Raw genomic sequence first — 19,624 nt, 5'->3', positions numbered from 1 at the left:
AAAACAGATTCTGTGACATTGTTTGCAGAGTATTATTTAGAAAGGGAACACACATACATTCCCCACTCCACGGAACTTACAACTCCTATTCTAACTATAGGGCTATTTTTAAATAGATTATTGGCGATGAAAAGAACAGAGCAAAGAACAAAGTAAATGAGGTCACTAGTTACAGAACTGGAAAAATCAGCCTGTTGGGGTCCAAGAAGGACCTAGATGAAATAAAGTTATATACTATTGCTATGTTTCTCACTAGATGTGGGAAAATAGTAGCGGCATTAAAGTGACAGAGCTACAAAGTGATATGAATATTTATGGAACTATATAGTAAAAAATAATTTAACCAGCATAATTTAAGAGTAAAAAGTTAAAATCATATGTAAATCCTTGTGAAGAGCAGTTAGTTCATAAAGGTCAACATTTTGGGGGACATATTATATCTACACATCTGTATACATCTGTTTACAAACCCTCCCCCAATTTATATGACACACAAATGTCCTTTGCTATATACCACACATAGAGGAAGGCAGGCTCTCTTAGAAACTCAAGAAAATAAGAAGGTTCTCTCCCTAAATAGCCAGGAAAGATCTTTCAGGTGTCACTGCATTCCTTTTGCACTGCAGAAAGCAACTACCTACAGAAAAATCCACTTTGATTAATTTTGCCAAATTAAGTCTGGATTAAATGTGCACTTTTACCATTGTAACATTATTTATGCAATGAAAACCACTGAGAGCTCATAAAGCTGATTTAAAAAATAGTCTTCAGATATATCTGTATAAGCTTGTTCATACTCTCCTTTTTCCTAGTGTCATCTGGATTTCATTTTAAATGCACTGATCACTGGATTTTAAGTAAAGGAGCAAGTGATCCAATGTCCATTTTGAAGAGATCCACCTGGCTGTTGTGGTAGGGGCAAGGAATGGAGGTGTCAAGAAACAAAGAGGTAAGACAACTAGAGGCTTTTGCAATAGCACAGGCAAGAAATGACGGTGGACTGGACTAGGATAGTGGCAATAGAGAAAGAATTAGAAGGAATAAGAAATAGGTCTTGGTGATATTATGTATGATTATTAGAAAGAGAGAGAAGTATCAAGAAGGGACCCACTAAATTTTTGGCTTCGGTATCTGGAGTGGAAATAACCATTTACTGAGAGGAGGAAAACAAGAGAAGGAATAGCTTTTTGTTTTGGGGGAGTGGGTTGGGTTGAGGGAAGACCAAGATTTTTTATTTTGGATACCCAAGAGGACATGTCAAGCAGGTGATTAGTTGAATATATATAGCTGGCGTGGTCAGTCCCAGAGATACAAATTTGGAAGATATTGGTACTAGAATGAACACCAAAGCAGGCATTCTGGGGGTCTGTTTGCTTATTTTGTTGTTGTTTTTAAGGCCATGATTAAGAGTTACTGGAACAGTATTTGATAAGTAGCAGGAGTTCAATGAATATCTGCTGAGTGAATAAACAAATGGGCATAAAGATAGTACTTAAAGTTATAGGAAGGTATGAGAGTACCTAGTGAGGATTATAGATAGAACTCTTAGAGGTTTAAACAATTGTGTGTGTGTGTGTGTGTGTGTGTGTGTGTGTGTCTCGGGAGAAGTAGGTAGTTGGGGGTGTGGGAGAGAGGAGAGCGGGCGAGTTTCAGCAAAGGAAACAGGAATAACGGCAGTGAAACAGAGGAAAAGCAGGAGGCAGTTCTATCAAAGATGCCAATATAAAAGAGTGTTGCAAGGAGAGAGTGGTTACTTGTGTTCAATGCTGTTGAGGTTATGGAAGATGAGGACAAAGAAGTGATAACAATGTCACTAATGGCTGTCACAAGGGCTAGGGCACATAGGCCACTCTAATAGGAAAGAAGGTAGCATAGGCACAGATGCAGGTAGGTTGATAAGATTTTTGTGGTGGGAATATGGGAAAGTTCCCCCGATAGCCTCTATTTTCTCACAAAATTATGAAACAAGTGTTAGCCAAGAGTGAATATTCAATAAATGCTACAATAAGAATAAATAAGGTGTTAGGAGAACGGAGAGAAGGGACCTAACTCGGCACTGAGGTGGAGTGTAGGGTAAGTTTAAAGGATGAATAGGAATTAATAAGGAAAAGGTAGATATGAAAAATGGGAAGAGCATCACACACATGTGCAGTATCTTGAGGCAAAGGAGAAAGGGCATATTAATGAAACTAAAAGGAGAACCTAATAGGTCCAGGCAGTGACTGGCAAGAGATGAGGATGGAGAGATAAGCAGGTACCCAAATCAAGACAAGCCTTGTATGCAATGCTAAGGAGACTGAAATTTGTTACGAAAATAATCAGAAGTAACTACTGGAAAGTGTAATGCACACACACACACACACCTATGTCAACATATATATGTTATTTTGGTGGTCTTCACATCAATATTTGTGCATTTAAATACACAAGTATATTTAATAAAATATTAGGTCATTTTTATATTTCATACTTAAAATTGAACAGGCAGTATAGCTTAAAGGTTAAGAGTACAAATTCCAGAGCCAAGAATGCCCATGTTCAAATCCCAGCTATGCCACTTTTCAATTGTGTGACCTTAGGCAAGTCATTTAACCTGTGTTTCAGTTTCCTCATATTTAAATGGAGGTTTTAATAGTAAAGAAGTAAATAATATTAGAGCTGTTAATGCATTAGTTAATATGGTATTCTGTAAATATTAGCTATTATTATTTAAGATATACTTTACCTGCTTTTTAATGGCATAATTTTCACCATCTTCAGCTTTCATTTTTTCAATCTTTTCTTCTTGTTGTTTTGCTTCTTTTTCATACATCATTTTTTCTTTGGCCAATCTATAAATAAACCAAAAATATTTTGGAGAATTAACTTTCTATTTAGCAAACAGACCACAGAAACAAAGAAACTATGTAATTATAAAACATACTTAAAATACCAAAGTATATGTACTAGATGGGGAGGACAAGGAAGAGAAGAAAAATACTTTAGCCATAGATGTCAGTATGATCCTCATGCCCTTAAGTCCAATACCTGCCTAATGCAATGTAATCTATCAAAGCATGCAATTTCTAAATTTTTAATTGAAAATATATTGGATTATAATAATTGTATTTACAATGTGAAAAACAACACTCAAAATTATTATGTACTAACATTTCTGTCTCCTTTTTTTTTGATACGTTTTCCACACTTTTATACATGTACTTAAAATAACATAATGGTAAAAGCGCAGCTTACTGGGGAAAAAAAAATAAATTCATTAATTAATTAAAAATCAGTGTATTGCATGCCAAATCCAAAACAAAGAAAAATGAGATTATTTTCAACAACAAAACTGTTTGACAAGTATTCACTGTACTGTAATTTTATGCCTGACCTTATCTGTGTGAGGAACTGGGATAGATAATTTAGACATGGTTCTTTCATGGGCAAGTAGTGGAAACAAACAAGTATTTATTTACTAAAGCAAGAAAAGGTATTGATTGATATGAGGAAGATTTTTGAACAATAAGGAATAGAATGATACAAAGTTCTACTGATTATTCCTCAGATAACCAAAATTTAATGAACCATAATAGCTCAATCTCCCCTAATTCCGTTTAATAAAATTTTAATATAAAAGTATAGTCCAAGACAACACTAACATTCCTATATTCACATGATCTAAAGAGCAGAAGAAAAAGCTCTCATAATCCATACATATTAAAAGCAACTTGCTCCACCTGCTTGCTTACTTAACTTCTAGACCCATGTTGTTAGGATGGAATTTAAAAATCACATTGGAGCATGGCTTTTGTCTAATCATTTGCAATAAAGATTTCCAAGTGGATTTCAAAGCATGATTTAATTTTCATATTGCAATAAGATTTAAAATATGATTTAATGTTCATATTGTAATAGGACTTATACAAGTTTGCAAATCTTAAAAAAAATCTTTTGTCATACTACTCAGGTTTTTAAGTCAGATTTAAATCACCACATAAACTACATACTAAATATTAAAATACTAAAATGTTCCAGTTTAGAATTTTCATCTTGTGTTACTGACATAGATAAGACATATAACACAATGTTAACAGTGTTTATAGAATATTGTGACCGTCAAACACTCATCCTGAAATACCTCACAGTGAAAAAACCAAAGTACAAAACGGGTATAAATTTTATGTTGCCATGAATATAAACAAACAACAAAGAATATTCAAGAAACAAATAAAAGAAGACACTTTGGAAACTATTATTTGCTATTATGTGAGGAGAAATACCTTAATAATTTGGGTAGAGAAGGTTAGCTGGGAAGCAAATAGGAAGGCTTTCATTTTATGCCTTCGAATAAAAGCTTTTCCCCCCATGTATAAGTATTACTCTTATCAAAAAAGTTAGATGCTAATAATTATCTCTGAGCAGCACAATTTTGAATGAGTTTAAAGTCTGCTAGTTATTCCTTTAGCTATATTTTTAAACATTTCTGTAATAAAGCAAAATTCAATTAGGCAGGTACTTAAATAGACCTAATAGTTGTAATTCTTTAAACATTGCTCTCCTTCACAAGTTTTGCAAAGGCTATAAGTTAAAATAACAAGCACAAATAAAAAAATCATCATTTATTATATTCAAAATTAACAGCAAATATTTTCCATTAGTCTTACAAACCCATACCTACAAGGAAACACAGCAACTTCAAAAAACTTTTAGTGGTAAGACATATATAAAAGAAAAATAAAGAAATTAGAGCAATACAAAAGGATAGACATAAAAAGGTGAAATTTTAAGAAATGAAAACCATGAGGATAATAATAATCAAATGATAAATTACTTAAATGTACATGTGATTTAAAATATGGAGCCTTTCTGTTGTCATCAACAAATACGGTGAATGCTGCTGCTGAGTGTCATCCAATGGAAAGGCAGGGATCTTCAATACAGGAAGTGGCTCCATGGAACTTTAGTAACAGTGTGCGACAAGTTTCAACTTGTTCGGTGCAGTCAGTTGGGTGTGAGCTACGGTTGAGAGGTGTGTTGGTTTTGTTGGGTTTTTTTGCAGAAGGTGTGTTTTAAAGTGTGTCATAAATCATCCACCATCATGACAACGCTCCGTGTCACACGTCACACATAGCTTCTGGTACAGCAATTTCTGTCAAATAAAAATATTATGGTGTGTCCTCATCCACCTTATTTATTGGATCTGGCACCGTGTGACTTCTGGCTCTTCCCCAAAGTCAAAATGATTCCGGACATCAAGGCAGCCACAACAGGGCAACTAAAGACACTCATGAAAGAGGACTTCCAGAACTGCTTCAGAATGTGGCAAGAACGATGGGATAAGTGTGTTCAAAGTGAGGGGGAGTATTGTGAGGGAGAATAATGGCAATGTGTCTTTTACTGTAAATTTTTTTATTTAAACATTCACCATATTGTTTGATCACACCTTGTAAAATGGCCAACAGATATGAAAAAATGCTTAACTTCACTAGCTATTAGGGAAATGCAAATCAAAACCTCAAAGAAATACCACCTTACACATGTCACAATGGCTATCATCAACCAGTCAAATAACAGCAAGTGTTGGAAAGGCTGTGGAGAAAAAGGAACCTTCATACACTGTTGGTAGGAATGTAAATAGGTACAACCACTATGGAAAACAGTATGGAGGTTCCTCAGAAAAATTAAGAATAGAATTACCATATGACCCAGCAATCCCTCTTCTCATATCTATCCAAAAAATTTGAAAACATTTATCCATAAAGATATATGTACCCCTAGGTTCACTGCAGTATTATTCACAGTGGCCAAGACATGGAAATAACCAAAGTATCCTTTGATAGTTGATTGGATAAAGATGTGGTATACATACACAATGGAATACTACTTGGCCATAAGAAAAGATGAAATACTGCCATTTGCAACAACATGGATGGATCTTGAGATGATTATGCTAAGAGGAATTAAGTCAGACAGAAAAAGTCAAGAACCATATGACTTCACTCATATGTGGAATATAAAACTGAAAGGAATAAAGGAACAAGACAAACAAACAAAAACTCATAAACATAGACAATAATGTAGTGGTTACCAGAGGGTAAGGGGGGGAGGTGTCAGAAGAGTAAAAAGGGGATCAAATATAATATATGGAAATGGAAGGAGAACTGACTCTGGGTGGTTATCACACAATGCAATATATAGATGATATAGAAATGTACACTTGAAACATATAATTTTACTAACCAATGTCACCCCAATAAATTTAATAGATAGATAGATAGATAGATGATAGACAGATAGGCAGACAGACAAGACAGACAGACAGATAGAAAGATAGATAGATAGAAAAAGAAACTTGCGAGGATAGAGACAGCAAGTTGCCGGATTGCTTTAAATGAGACCTAAAGATGGTTTTATTTGATTCATAATGTTAAAAAGAATAAAAAAAACCCAAATTTGTTACCACATTAAACAACTGGGAGATTTAACATATAAGTCTGGATTTCTGGCTTCTCTTGGATGTTTTCATCAGGGAATACTGGGCCCGCATTTTCACTATTGGATGGAGCTAAATAGTGGCTGATGACTGTTTTGGATGAGGCATCTGCTATTCATTTTGCCCCAATTCACACAAATCCATGTTTCCCAAACACTCAGGCTTCATACTTGACCTCTGAGTTTGGAATTTTTGTGCTGGAGTAACTTGAATATCAACGCATCAATGTTACTGTTTTTTCTTAATCATCTTTACAGAATCACAATTATTATTCAGAATATCAGGGATATGCAGAAACTGGGATTAGCAATGACACTTCCATCTTTCTAAACCTTGTAGGTTATTAAACTCCCCTCGTAAATGAAAGTAGCTGGGATTGGATAGGCCAGAAAGAGGCACATTCAATAATGTCCTGTAATTCAAACACGCAGAATGAGGGTTGCCAAACTATTGCCAATGAGCCAAATTTGGCCTGCCATCTATTTTTGTATGGTCTGAGAACTATGAAAAGTTTTCATATTTTTAAATGGTTAAAAAATTAAAAACCTAAAATATATACTATCTCATCCTTTACAAAAAAGGGTTGTTGACTCCTGATTTGAAAGAACTCTACTTAACTCCATCCAACCCCTACTTAACCATCTTAGCATTTTTCAAACTACACTGAAGCCAGTTTACTTGGGTCTTAAGCTTCTTGAAGACAGGATTAGGTTATATTCATCCGTTATTCTTGATCTTTTTACATAGTAGGCACTCAGTGTTTGTTGAATGAATAAAAAGTTGAGTCTAAAAACTTCTCTACTGCCTTTTAACATTTTCAATATAATGAGATACATAAGACAATTCTGAAGTGGAACAAAAGTGATTCACAAAACTTGACAAGAAAAATGTGATTTTTTGAGAAAGTTATACGATGAAAGAGATCGGAACCTATGTCTAGGCCCATAGACAACTCTGGTTGGTAATCCAAGTGTTTGTCTATGGAAAACAGCAGGAATAGATCAAACAAAATTGAAGAGACACTTAAGTACACTTCACATTTGACAAGAAAAGTTGCTGAGTGTTTGCATGGCTTATTGGAATATCAAAATAAACAAACAAACAAAAATCAGTGAGAACCCAGTAATACCAACATACAAAATTATAGTGAATAAAATGAGAGGGTAAGATGCGGTAGTAGAAAGTAAAAAGGTTTCACTCTTAAACAGCATAAATCAATGTACTGATGACAAGTCACATGACACAGAAGGGGTTTTATATACCAGGGGTTCCAAAAAATGTATACAAGTGGACACTTTGGTCAACGTTGCTCAAGCAGTAGTTCGCCGTAATCAGAAGTGCCTGGACGCTGATGGTAACCACTTTGAGCACCTCTTGTAATTGCAGAAGTCAAACGTGACTTGTATTCATCTTTTGTTATCGGTATATATTATAATTTGAATAGTTTTCTCTTCTTAAAATGTGTATACATTTTTTTGGCACCCTCTGTATATAAAACCTCTTTCTCTGTCTCTGTCTCTGTCTCTCTCTATATATATATGTGACTTCAACTTCATTAGATATTATCAAAGTGCTTTCCAAAGTGGCTGTATCAGTTGATACCAAACCTGCCATGTATGAATTCCGTATTTTTTCTTGGCATCCTGGTGAACAACTGTAATTGTCAAAATTATTAAATTTCTGAACATAAGAAGAGTGTGAAATGGTATTATATCATGGTTTGAAATATTAATTTCCCTGGTAATTTATCAGATTATCTGTGTTTATTAAAATAGTAATTACTGGAATAAGTATTTGCTAAATTAATGAATAAACATCTTTGGGTGAATTTGGCTATTCTTCCTTTCCCTAGAGAAGGCTAAGATTTAATAAGAAAATTTAACTCAATTAAGTATGTATAGTCACAGTTTAAAAATTTGTTACTAAAATTTTTTTTCTGTAGCAAACATGTTTATGCTCCTATAAATATAGGAATACATAATTATAAAGAACAAAATTTTAAAAATAATTCCTAATCTCACTGCCCAAATGAATGACTACTGATCCAAAATGCACATAATTCTGAAATCTAAAAGGTAAAAAAAATAGAAAAATTTAAAATTAAATTTTTCATAAACTCATTTAGCAGCAAAATGTAACTTCAAATGATATGAAACTATTTATAAACTTTATGTATCCTACCGAATGTAAATTGCCACGTTTCACTGCAGAAATATTAATGTGTTTGATTATAGAATACTTCTCTAGATGCTATTATGTAAATGCTTATATTACTGTTCCAAAATCTAAAAAATTTGGAATTCAGAAATATGCATGGACCCAAGGATTTTGTATAAGCAATTATAGACCTGTATTAACATTGAGTATTTTCAACTAGTCTTTTTCTTCAAACACGTATATGCAAAAATGTATATATATGAAAATAATGTATCATTTCCAATATCATTAAATTTTCTTTGAAAATATAGCCGTTAGGGACTACAAAGCATTTTACAGTACCAAAGTGACAGCTTATTACAGTATTATCCTATCGGACATTTAGGCCATCCCCATATCACATTCTACATAATACTGTGATGAACATCTCTACTCATAAATTTTGTTGATGTGAAACATTTTCTTATTACATAATATTTAAAATATATAGTGTCTGATAAAAAATTAGACTAAGTTCTTTTCCAATACTGATATGATAAACCACCTTTGTCATTCATTATCGTTAGTAATGTATAAAATACAAATATTAAATCAATCTATCCTATTTTAGCCTATTTGGTATTTCATTTTAGTCAAAGAAAATAGTATGCCAGATTTCACTGTTTAAATATTAATATGCATATCAAAACTTGCATTAAAGAGATATAAAATTCAAAAGAGAAAAATAATGAAAATGGAAAGTCAAGGGAAGAGACTATAAATCTGATAACCATTAGGAGTTATAGATAGTACAGAAAAGCACCAGGGGAAGAACTTTTAAATAAAATTTCCCAGAGCTGGAAAAAAACAATCTTAATTGAAAGGCCTTCGTAAGTGCCAACTAGAATCAGTGAAAAAACCCCGTATCTATGTACATTGTTGAGAATTCCCAGAGATCCAAGAAAATGAAAGCTTTCAAAAAGAGAACAGGTTGCCTATAAAAGAAAAACGAATCAGATAGACATTATATTTTATGTTAATAACACTAGATAATAGAAGACAATAGGGCAATCCCTTCAAAGTGCTGAGAGAAAATTATGTATAACTTGGATTTGTAATTATAATAGTGAGGAAAAAATTCACTAACTCACTCTGTACTTATTTACTAAGAGGCCACTACGTGCCAGGCATGATTGTGTGTATCAAGTGAACAAAATTACAAAAATCTCTGCTCCATGACAATTTTTAGTGAGGAAATAGTACAATAAATAAGCAAAGTACATAGCTTGTGAAATTGTGATCAAGTCCTATACAAAAAAGCAGTGAAGAATTGGTAAAATAGGGGATTTGCAATTTAAAATAGGACAGTCAGGGAAGGGCTCTTTGAGAAGGGATAAGTGAGTTAAGATCTGAAAAAGGCAGTAAGTCATGTGGATAACTGATGAAAGAGGTCATAGGCCAGCGGAACTTGTTTTTTAGTTATATAAGAATTCAAAAGTTTATCTACTATAACCCCTTGCTGAGAAATTTATTTAAGAATGTACGTCAGAAAATTGAAGATGAAAAATCAAGAAAAAAAACCATTGTCAACATAATGCAACTGTCTAATGAAAGAAAAAAGAAGTCTTAGGATTAACACTGTGCTGTAGGCCTGGAAAATAGTCTAAATGAGAATCTAGTGTGGAGACTTATGGAAACACCTTTAAGAAGAGGAATGGAATAGATTCTAAGGAACAAATACAATGAGTTAGAAGGTATAAGAGAAGTCATTTGTGCGTTTTTTTTCCTCAATAATAAAAAATGGAAGACAATTAGAAACTCTAGGAAAAGCAACCCCCACACAGAGTTGTGGTTGTAATATGAAGCAATTGATGAAAAAGAAAATTCATCTAAACTGGATTTAGAACAACAATCTCCTTTGAGCAGCACAGGATCCACTGAGAAATGTAACCCTATACTACATACCATATTTAAATAATTATAATCTATTTATTAATTTTCAACTTTTAGAATAGACCTATGAGCAAAATACATTTTTTCTCCACTAGTCTGAAATACTCAATTTGTTTTTAAAGTTTGTTTAAAAGCTAAGGAATGTCTACCAAATTTTATTATAAAAATTTGAGATGACCCTGGCCAGCCAATGAAACGTCAGCATTTCTTAAAAATTACACCACTACCTATGTAATCAATTCCCTATATTAAATCCCTGTTTGAAATCCATAGTATGATTTTCTTTTTCCTGATTGATACAGTTCTCCTCTACTGATATAACTGATAATAAACTTTGCTGTCTCTGAAGAAACAAACAATACTTTTGAGATTTTTATTGTATAAGAGATGAAGGAAGAACTTTTACTGAAGACCAAATATGAAGACTTTTGTGTACTTTATTGCATTTAATATTTATAATCCTATTGAAGTATTATTCCCATTTTACAGTCTCTTAATTATGTCTCCCCACAATGCTTTTAAAATAGAGTCTTTAGCTTCAAAAAAGAACTGAACCAGGGTTAATATATCAGAAATGAATAAAATGTAAGCTACCATATTTCATGAAACTTTGGTCAAAAATGATAATACTAATGAAAATTAAGCTGAAGTTAGATAGCAACACTGATAAAAGAAGTCAGGCTGGATGAATGATTTTTGATGTTTTGGCATTTTTGATGGCCATCATGAAATCTGCTCCCCCTAAACTAGCCCTGTGGTGAAGTTCAACCAAGAGTTACAATTCAAGAAGAGACATTACAATATTGGTATCCCATGAAATGGGATATATAATAGATTTAGGCAAAAGCCTGAATCATTCGAGATAAGCTAAAATTAAAATATGATAATAAAAGCAGTTAACACACACTGACCACTTACTATGGGCCAAATACTACATCAAAACATTGTCATTTAATTCTCAAAACAACCCTATAAAACAGGTACCATTATGAGTCCCATTTTAGTAGTAACTAAATTGAAATTCATGGAGCTTGTCCAAGTTCTCACAACTATTAAGTGCCAAAGAACTGTTTTATTTCGAAGTTCACACTCTCAGCCACTAGTGATACACTTTTTATCTTTTAAAGTAATTCTCAAACATTTGAACACATAAAAAAGTTAAAATGCACTAAATTGCAACAGGCATTATTGGTTGCCTTCCCAACAGCCAATTCTTACTTGCCAACAGAATCTAATTTTGATTATGATCATCCAAGAAGCCATGTCCTTCAAGGGAAGGAGCTAATCATAATGTTCTCACTCCTTTTGCCAAGTGATAGTTGGGCGTGTGTTAAGTGATCCAATTCCGGCCAAAGCTACAAAAGGGCCATCTGCTGGGGGCTTCTGAGAAGGTTGTCACTCTTCTAAATGTGATATAAGCAGGTATAATTCTCTTTACTGGACAGTGTCATCTGTGTGTGACACCTGCCACTTGTGGCAGGTGCCTTGGGATAATGAAATCCAGCCTAAAAGGACAGGTCACTCTGGGATATCGAGAACTTAAATCTTTGATAATGGTATTAAACCACTAAATTAACCAATTCTGAAAGGACCCTACCTCTAGATATCTGAGGGTAAGAAGATAAATATTCTCACAGTTTAAGTCACGTATAGTTTGATTTTCTATTACTTCGAAGCTAAAAGCATTGAAAAGCATTGTCAGTAGTCTGGCAGTCTTTAACAACAGAAGACTGTTCTGCAGGTACAGAAATCATTGTTTCTTACTTTGGGCTAATTCATTCTAAATCGATAAATCACTTAGACATTGAGAAACCTCACCTGTTTCTTCTAATAGACAAATAAACATAAAGAAAGTAAAGAGGAAATTTCCTACACAATACATAATTTTATGTTTCTATTGTATTAAGAAACATTACATGTAAATTTTGTACAAAAGTCTCTATTTCACACTTAAAACTAAATTAGTATAAAACTTTAAAATTTTTTGTTTTTAATAATCATAGTGCTTACTAGAGGCTGATATCCATAATAAACAGTACTACCTTCTATTTATATTTTCAATTCACAAAGTACGTCTATAACTTATAGGATATTGGATGTTAAATATTAAAATGTCTCCCCTAGGATGAGAAGACGTTGACAACAGGGGTAGAGAGCTATCCCAAGACACTGACAAGGCCTCTGTACCTAAAGATTGATAATGAACTCAGAATCTATTTTATTATCTTTAACTGTCTGCTAATGATATTCATCATAATAATTGTTATACTTGTTCTTTGGGTTTTTTTATATAGTCCAAGTGTTTATGATTACTGAGCATGTATAAAACAACTGCTAATACTCTTTTCATGGCTCATGTAAATGTTATACTAGATGCCAAATACAGAAAATGAGACAAAAGGCAAAACTCGGACAGGATAGAAAGGATCCCAAGTGTTTTTGTCACAATGAAGTCCATAAGACCTGACTGCCTTCCACTTAACTGCCCTTCCCTTTCGGAAAAAATTCGGGCTCAACTCAGATCCCATGGTTACAGTACTGCCCCATCACCAATGTTCAACAAGGTGATACTGAGACTTCCTAGGACTGAGCCTACCTAGCACTGTGAGACCACACTATCTGAGGAAAAGGATGGTCAATGTATCCTTTGGATTCACTGATGACCAGAGGACTATAGATGAATAAAAAGATTTGGTTCTGTGGAAAGTAACTTCACAGGGTGATCTGATCATAAATTTCTAAATAGGCAAGTCATGGTGGGTAGTCATGCCTCAGGCCTCTGTTCTGTCTGTGCGAGGTATTTAAGCCAAGCTCTGTCCACTGTTCTTGTGCATACATCTAGGTTAACACACCTTGAGATGTCGGAAGTAATACCCCTGGAAGGCAAAACCACCCTTAAGAAAGCACATAATTTTGTTAACTATTCTATAATCCAATTCCCACCTTGCTTTCTCCCTTGTAATTAATCTTCCTCACTTCCCTCTTTAATCTCAAATGCATAAAAGAAGCTGCAAAACTGTTACTCTCCAAAGCAGTTGAGGTCTTGCTTCCCAGCATATGTCATCAGTTTAGCTCAAATAAACTCCTACAAAAACTTCAAAACAAACAAATAAATAGTAAAACATCAATGCCCCTAAACTATAACTTATAGGAAGGGGCATCAAGTAAATATTAATGTTTGTAAACTATTATGGTAAGATGTTTAATGATGCTACAAAGGAAACAATATATCACCAGGCACAGTGTATCCACTTATAACTTGGAACTCATAACTTCTTGTCAAATGGATTTAAAATACATATCTTCCCTAGTGAAGAGGAGAAAAGTATTCATGATAGGAAAAGAAGCTATGTGAGTTAACAAGTAGGCAACAAATTTTTCTGCTAAGCACATTAGGTGAAAGTATTCTATAGAAATCAGAATAAAAGACTATTTAGAGTGAATTTTAGGCTTTTGAAGACTAAAGGTTTAGTAATGAGACCCCAGACACACAAAAGAAATGTCTTTACAAAAGTATGTTAGGACAAAAATATTATGAAAGATGCAGGAAAACAAAATCTATTTTTTTTATGTGGGAAAAATCCAAGAAGACTGCAAATTAGAAGCTAATTGCTTAGCCAACTCAGTTAAGAACTCTTACTAGTTCCTTAGTGAGGAAGAACTGAAGATTGACATCAGAACCTGGTGATTTAGTGCTCATGGTCTATATGTGTGTAGTTAAAATTCAGTGAGCTCGTCATTCTCTATTAATTCTTCTGTGGTCACTATAAAGTCAAGTAAGATTTTCAGCTATTCCCAAATTTCAACTAGTAAATATAGTCAAGATTTTGGGAGTCAGCAAAACTAAGGAAAAATCTGTCATGGCATCCTCTTGACAAAAATGTGCTCCATACAAACCCACGTCAACTGAGACGGGGTTGGAGATGGATGCTTGCTCTCCTTCCTCATCCTCTTTCCCTACCCCACTCATTCTTTAAAGCTTAACTCAAACATCCCTGTCTTCCAGAAGGACCACTCTAACCCCTACCCTACCACTCCCCTCGCTGCCACTGTGGATCCTTCCTACGGATCTTCATAGCATACTTATCTCCATCACAGAACGTATCACTATAGGTTAAAATTTAGTCTACTTCCACACTGGAAAGTGGATGCCCTGAGGACTGGAAATGTGTCTCCTAAGAGCACCTATCAGAGTGTATGCCTCTCAGATATGTTTACAGAAGGAACTCACAATTACCCTGAGAGGTAAACAGAGCAGCTATCATCATCTCCATCTTCAAATAGGAAACTGCAATTCAAAGGAGTGAAGTGACTCACCTAAGGCCAGCTGGCCAAGAAACAGTGTAATCAGGATTTGAAATCTTGTCTTCTAACTTCAAGAGTCAATACTTTCTAATCTTGTCTTCTAACTTCAAGAGTCAATACTTTCTAACACATCATACTATCTCATGATTAAAGTAAGTGAAGTAATTTTCAAAATTTAAACTTCTTTTACCCGTTCCAAAAGTAAAATCATTCCATGGTTCAAACTTTGAATAGCACAAAATAGTACAAAATGAAAAGGCAACCCACTACCCACACACCCTGTCCCTGGCCCCTCAGTTCCCACCACTGGAAGCAACATGCTATCAATTTGTGTATCCTAAATGAAAGAAATTAAATGTTTAATCTGATGGCATTCGTTACCTTATCTTCCACTATTCATTAATGAATCCACTAAGCTGGAGATGGTTCGAGTTATGTTCAATGTCCATGTAGAATATATGCTTTAATTAATTTTCATAAATAGACATCTGTTGTAAACAGCTAAAAAGATGCACAGCATGCCAAACACAAAATGCCACCATGTTTTTTTGGTAATCTTGTGAATTTCAGAGATTAATAAACTAATAAATCCTAGGAATCTTAAATAATTCACAAAACACAAATGAAAACTATTTCCCTAATCCTCTAAACTGTCCCTTAAAAAGTTCTGAGATAATGAAAGGGCCGAGGACACTACCGTGAATCGTGAATCGCTTCTGCTTGAGTTTCTGAAAAAGCAACAGTACCTCCCCCACAGCTGCTTCATCTCCATACAAAACACTCTGACAGCTTTAATTACTACCTAAACTCACAAATCTCTCTGTACATTTGACTTTTTATCCTCTGTCCAGACCCATATCTCTGTCTTTATAACATCTCTATTTAGACATCCCACCAGCAAATAACTGAAGCAGATTGAAAACTGAGCTCATCATCATCTTATTCTGAAACAATACCCCTTTCCCCATCTTGAACTGTCAACATCAGAATCACACAACTACTGGATAAAGTAGTCTGGCGTATAAGAAGTTCAGGGAAAAAGAGCTAAGTTGTCTGCAAGCTCAATATGAACCAAGAGTGTGATGCAGCTACTGAAAAATAAAAACAAAAACCAGTCAATTCAATCTTCGATGCATTAAGAGGCAAAGAAAGGGTGGCAGGTTAGCTTAGTTGGTTAGAGCATGGTGCTAATACCACCACCAAGGTTGCCGGTTCGATCCCCGCATGGGCCACTGTGAGCTGCACCCTCATTAAAAATAAAAAATCATCAAAGGAGGCAAAAAACATGGTAGGTAAATGGTACTGCACTGGATGAACTACATCTGTACTATTATAGTATTACTCATGATTTTACTTCCAAAATTGTTAATACGTGACTTGGATCCAAAAGGGATTTAAAGCAGCATTTGAAGAAGGAGCCTTACAAACTAGAGTATTAACAGAGGAATATCCAACACCATCATTCTAGTCTGTGAAATTGTTCAGTTTGCCTAAAATTTATGGATAGATGATGGATTCACAACTAATATTGGCTATCATAACTAAAGTGGGCAAAAAAAATATCCGATGCAAACGACTTTGGCTGATTGATGACCATAGCTTCTCAGATAATAAAAGTTATCAATTAGGATATCTGAATTTTATCAAAATATAAAATAAGCCTGATTTAACAATATTTTAGATAATAATTATCCTTGGTAATCTATCAACTCAAGTTATTCTCAGAATTACTGATGAGAAAATTTGGGAGCTAAATCTGTGATTTTTTCAGTTGTAGAGCTCTAGGATCCAAAGAACAATTCATAACTTTGGGATTATTAGCATTATACAGAGGTACTTTGAAATGTAATGTGTTTATTCAGTTTATTGTACTAAGGTTTGCTCATTAGTTCAAAATGGTTCAAAGGATAAACACGAAGATTTTTTCTATTTTTATATACTGAGGTATTGTTTAAGCCCTATATATAGAACAATGACGAAATAATAATCAACTGGTAATAATTTCCATTCAGAAAAATGTAAGAATTAGAAATAATTTTCATATTATAAACCTATTTAAAAGTATACACATACAGTAATTTGATATCAAAGGGTCCACTTTCAATGTACATTTATTTTGTACTTTACCATATATAAAGCATTTTTTAAACTCAAGCCAATTTTCTAAGTCTTTAACTGCTTAAATATTACTTTTAAATTATAGTGGGTAATGGTACTTGATATAGAGCTGTATTTGACATAATTTTAATAACTGGAAAACCTGGTTTGAAAATTCAATATAACAAAATTTTCTTAATTATTATAAGATTAGATTAGTGATTCCTAATGACTCTGAAGCCCTCCAAATCTTTCTTGTCTGTCACATTAATTATAGTCTGTCATTTTAAAAAAGTTTGAATTATCTTTAATAGTCCCAACTTTTATTTTTCAATTGTTCACTTGAAGTAAAACAGTCATTTTACAGCCTGACTTTCTGAATTTGTCAGTAAACACTGTTGCATTTTCACAGATGGAGGCATACCTCCCATGAACAATAGGTGTGAACATGTAAAAACATGAAAAGCCTCTAACTTGACTTCACAAAAACAGAATAATATGTAAATAATGTATTTTACTGCATTTTAAGAACATCACAACTTTTTGGAAGTTGTTGTTCTACACACTCTTCCCGGACTACTTCAGATGAGTTTTTGGTAGAATCTGTTAGGGTCCTGATTCTGAGCATAGACTACCATGATCACATATGAACACATCTGTAACACACATCTCTCTCTATGGTCAACCTGAAAAAACCCAAGTAACACTGCAGCAATGGGGTTAAAGAAAGACACAGGCGCTAACTCAAACTTGCTTGTATGTTGAAGGGAGGGAATCTATCCTTTAGTGACCAAATAAAAATAACCAAAATGCCATTTTTCAAATGTGGTAACAATTGTTTCCTTTCACAGCAGAAAAAGAAATGTTCTTCCAAGAAATGTTAATAGATGCAGTGAAAAGAAAGAGGTTTCTGTGAATGAATAAAGTTTGGGAAATATTACATAATTCTATTCCCTTCTTAAAGATTCACACAGTAAGAAGAGTTTTCTGAGTAATCTTACAATAAAGAAACCCCGGCCTTACCAATTAAGATACAGTTAAGTAAATGAGAAAGAAAAACTCATAGACACAGACAATAATTTAGTAGTTACCAGAGGGTATGGGGGTGGGGGGTGGGTGATGAGGGTAACGGGGATCAAATATATGGTGATGGAAGGAGAACTGACTCTGGGTGGTGAACACAACAATGGGATTTATAGATGATGTAATACAGAATTGTACACCTGAAATCTATGTAAATTTACTAACAATTGTCACTCCAATAAATTTAATTTAAAAAAAAAAAGGTTTCAAAAGAAAGAAAAAAGATACAGTTAAGCATTTCCTATAGAATATCCACTTGGAATTCAAAACGAGAGGAAGGTAATATTCAAAATTCTGACTACAGTAGCTGACAAATTTCTATTTCTAAATTTCTAAGGTACATTTTTACTGTATGTTAAGTACAAAAATATTCTATTCAAAATTTCCAATTTATAGAAGTTAATAAAACGCCATGTTAATTACCAACTTAAATAAGTTAATTTTAAAAATGAATCAATGTGAAAGCAACAATAGCTTAATACTAGTATATATATATATATATATCTATGTTTGTGTAATTAATATTAAATAAATGACCATGAACTAACATTATAACTCTTGTCATTTTTAAAATTTTAATTTGCTTATAAATGAATTTACATTTTAGTAGAAAGTAACTAGCCATATCACTAGTGATATCATCAAGCGAAATAGTTTGAAAATTTATATAACATTATACCTGACAAATTTTTTTTAAAAATCGTACTCAATTTTTACTAATACAAGTTTCTTTTTCTACCTTAGACATGGTATCTGAATGGCAATAAATACTCAGTGGTCTTTAGGCGAAATTCTATAAAGGAACCTTTTTTTTAAAAAAAAGGTGATTTTAGCTTCAATAAAAAATATTGTCTACCTAACCACTTTAAAATTGATGCCTTAACTTTGAATTTTTGAACAAGTTAGTACATGAAATGTCATCTACAGATCTATAAACATCCATTAACAAATACCCACTAATTTAAATTTCCAAAATAGCACAAATTACATGGGGGATGAGGTAGTATTTGTATTATGGTAAAATGGGCTAAAATCCAGCCGGAATACTGTGAGAAATTGAACTTTTAACTTCCTAACCAACTGATTTAACTTATTAGACTACTTTTTCTTCCTAACTATAACTCCTATAAAAGGAAAATTGAGAATGGCCTTAAAAAACAACAACAAAAAAAAACCCACGTAGTCCATTTTATATTAAATTTTATTCTCCAGGCACTGTAAGTGGTACTTTAGCTACTGTGGCCTGTACAACTTAACCACTCATTTATTTCATATTATATAGTAATAAGGAAATACTCTAAAGATACTGTAGTAATAGATTCTGCATATCTTAAAAAACTGAAGATACACACGAAATTCACAAACTAGACAGTACTACTTATAAAATGAAACTTATGATGTATGTATTGGAGAATATGTGTCCATGTTATTCCAAGAGTTCATAAATATTTTAAAACTGTTTTTAAATTTTCTAAACATTTTAAGCAGCAATACAAATTTTCCATTGTTAAAAGAGCTGCATGTATGATTTAAAAGGCTAATCATTTCATTTTCAGATTAGGTAATAAATTTACC

The 19,624-nt window shown here is 33.4% G+C and overlaps 1 protein-coding gene across 1 annotated transcript in view; it reads right to left on the bottom strand.

The window, feature by feature from the left end:
• TBCA (tubulin folding cofactor A) overlaps positions 1-19,624 on the bottom strand; it is a 66,981-nt gene that overhangs the window by 9,702 nt on the left and 37,655 nt on the right. Inside the window, exon 2 of the mRNA XM_081054225.1 lies at positions 2,726-2,831. Coding sequence (XP_080910351.1) covers positions 2,726-2,831 — 106 coding nt within the window. The remainder of the gene's footprint in view (positions 1-2,725; positions 2,832-19,624) is intronic.

Source organism: Rhinolophus hipposideros (assembly GCF_964194185.1).
Source record: "Rhinolophus hipposideros genome assembly, chromosome: 7".
Lineage (NCBI taxonomy): Eukaryota > Metazoa > Chordata > Mammalia > Chiroptera > Rhinolophidae > Rhinolophus > Rhinolophus hipposideros.
The sequence above is the reverse complement of the archived record's forward strand: the minus strand, read 5'-3'. Positions and strand labels throughout refer to the sequence as shown.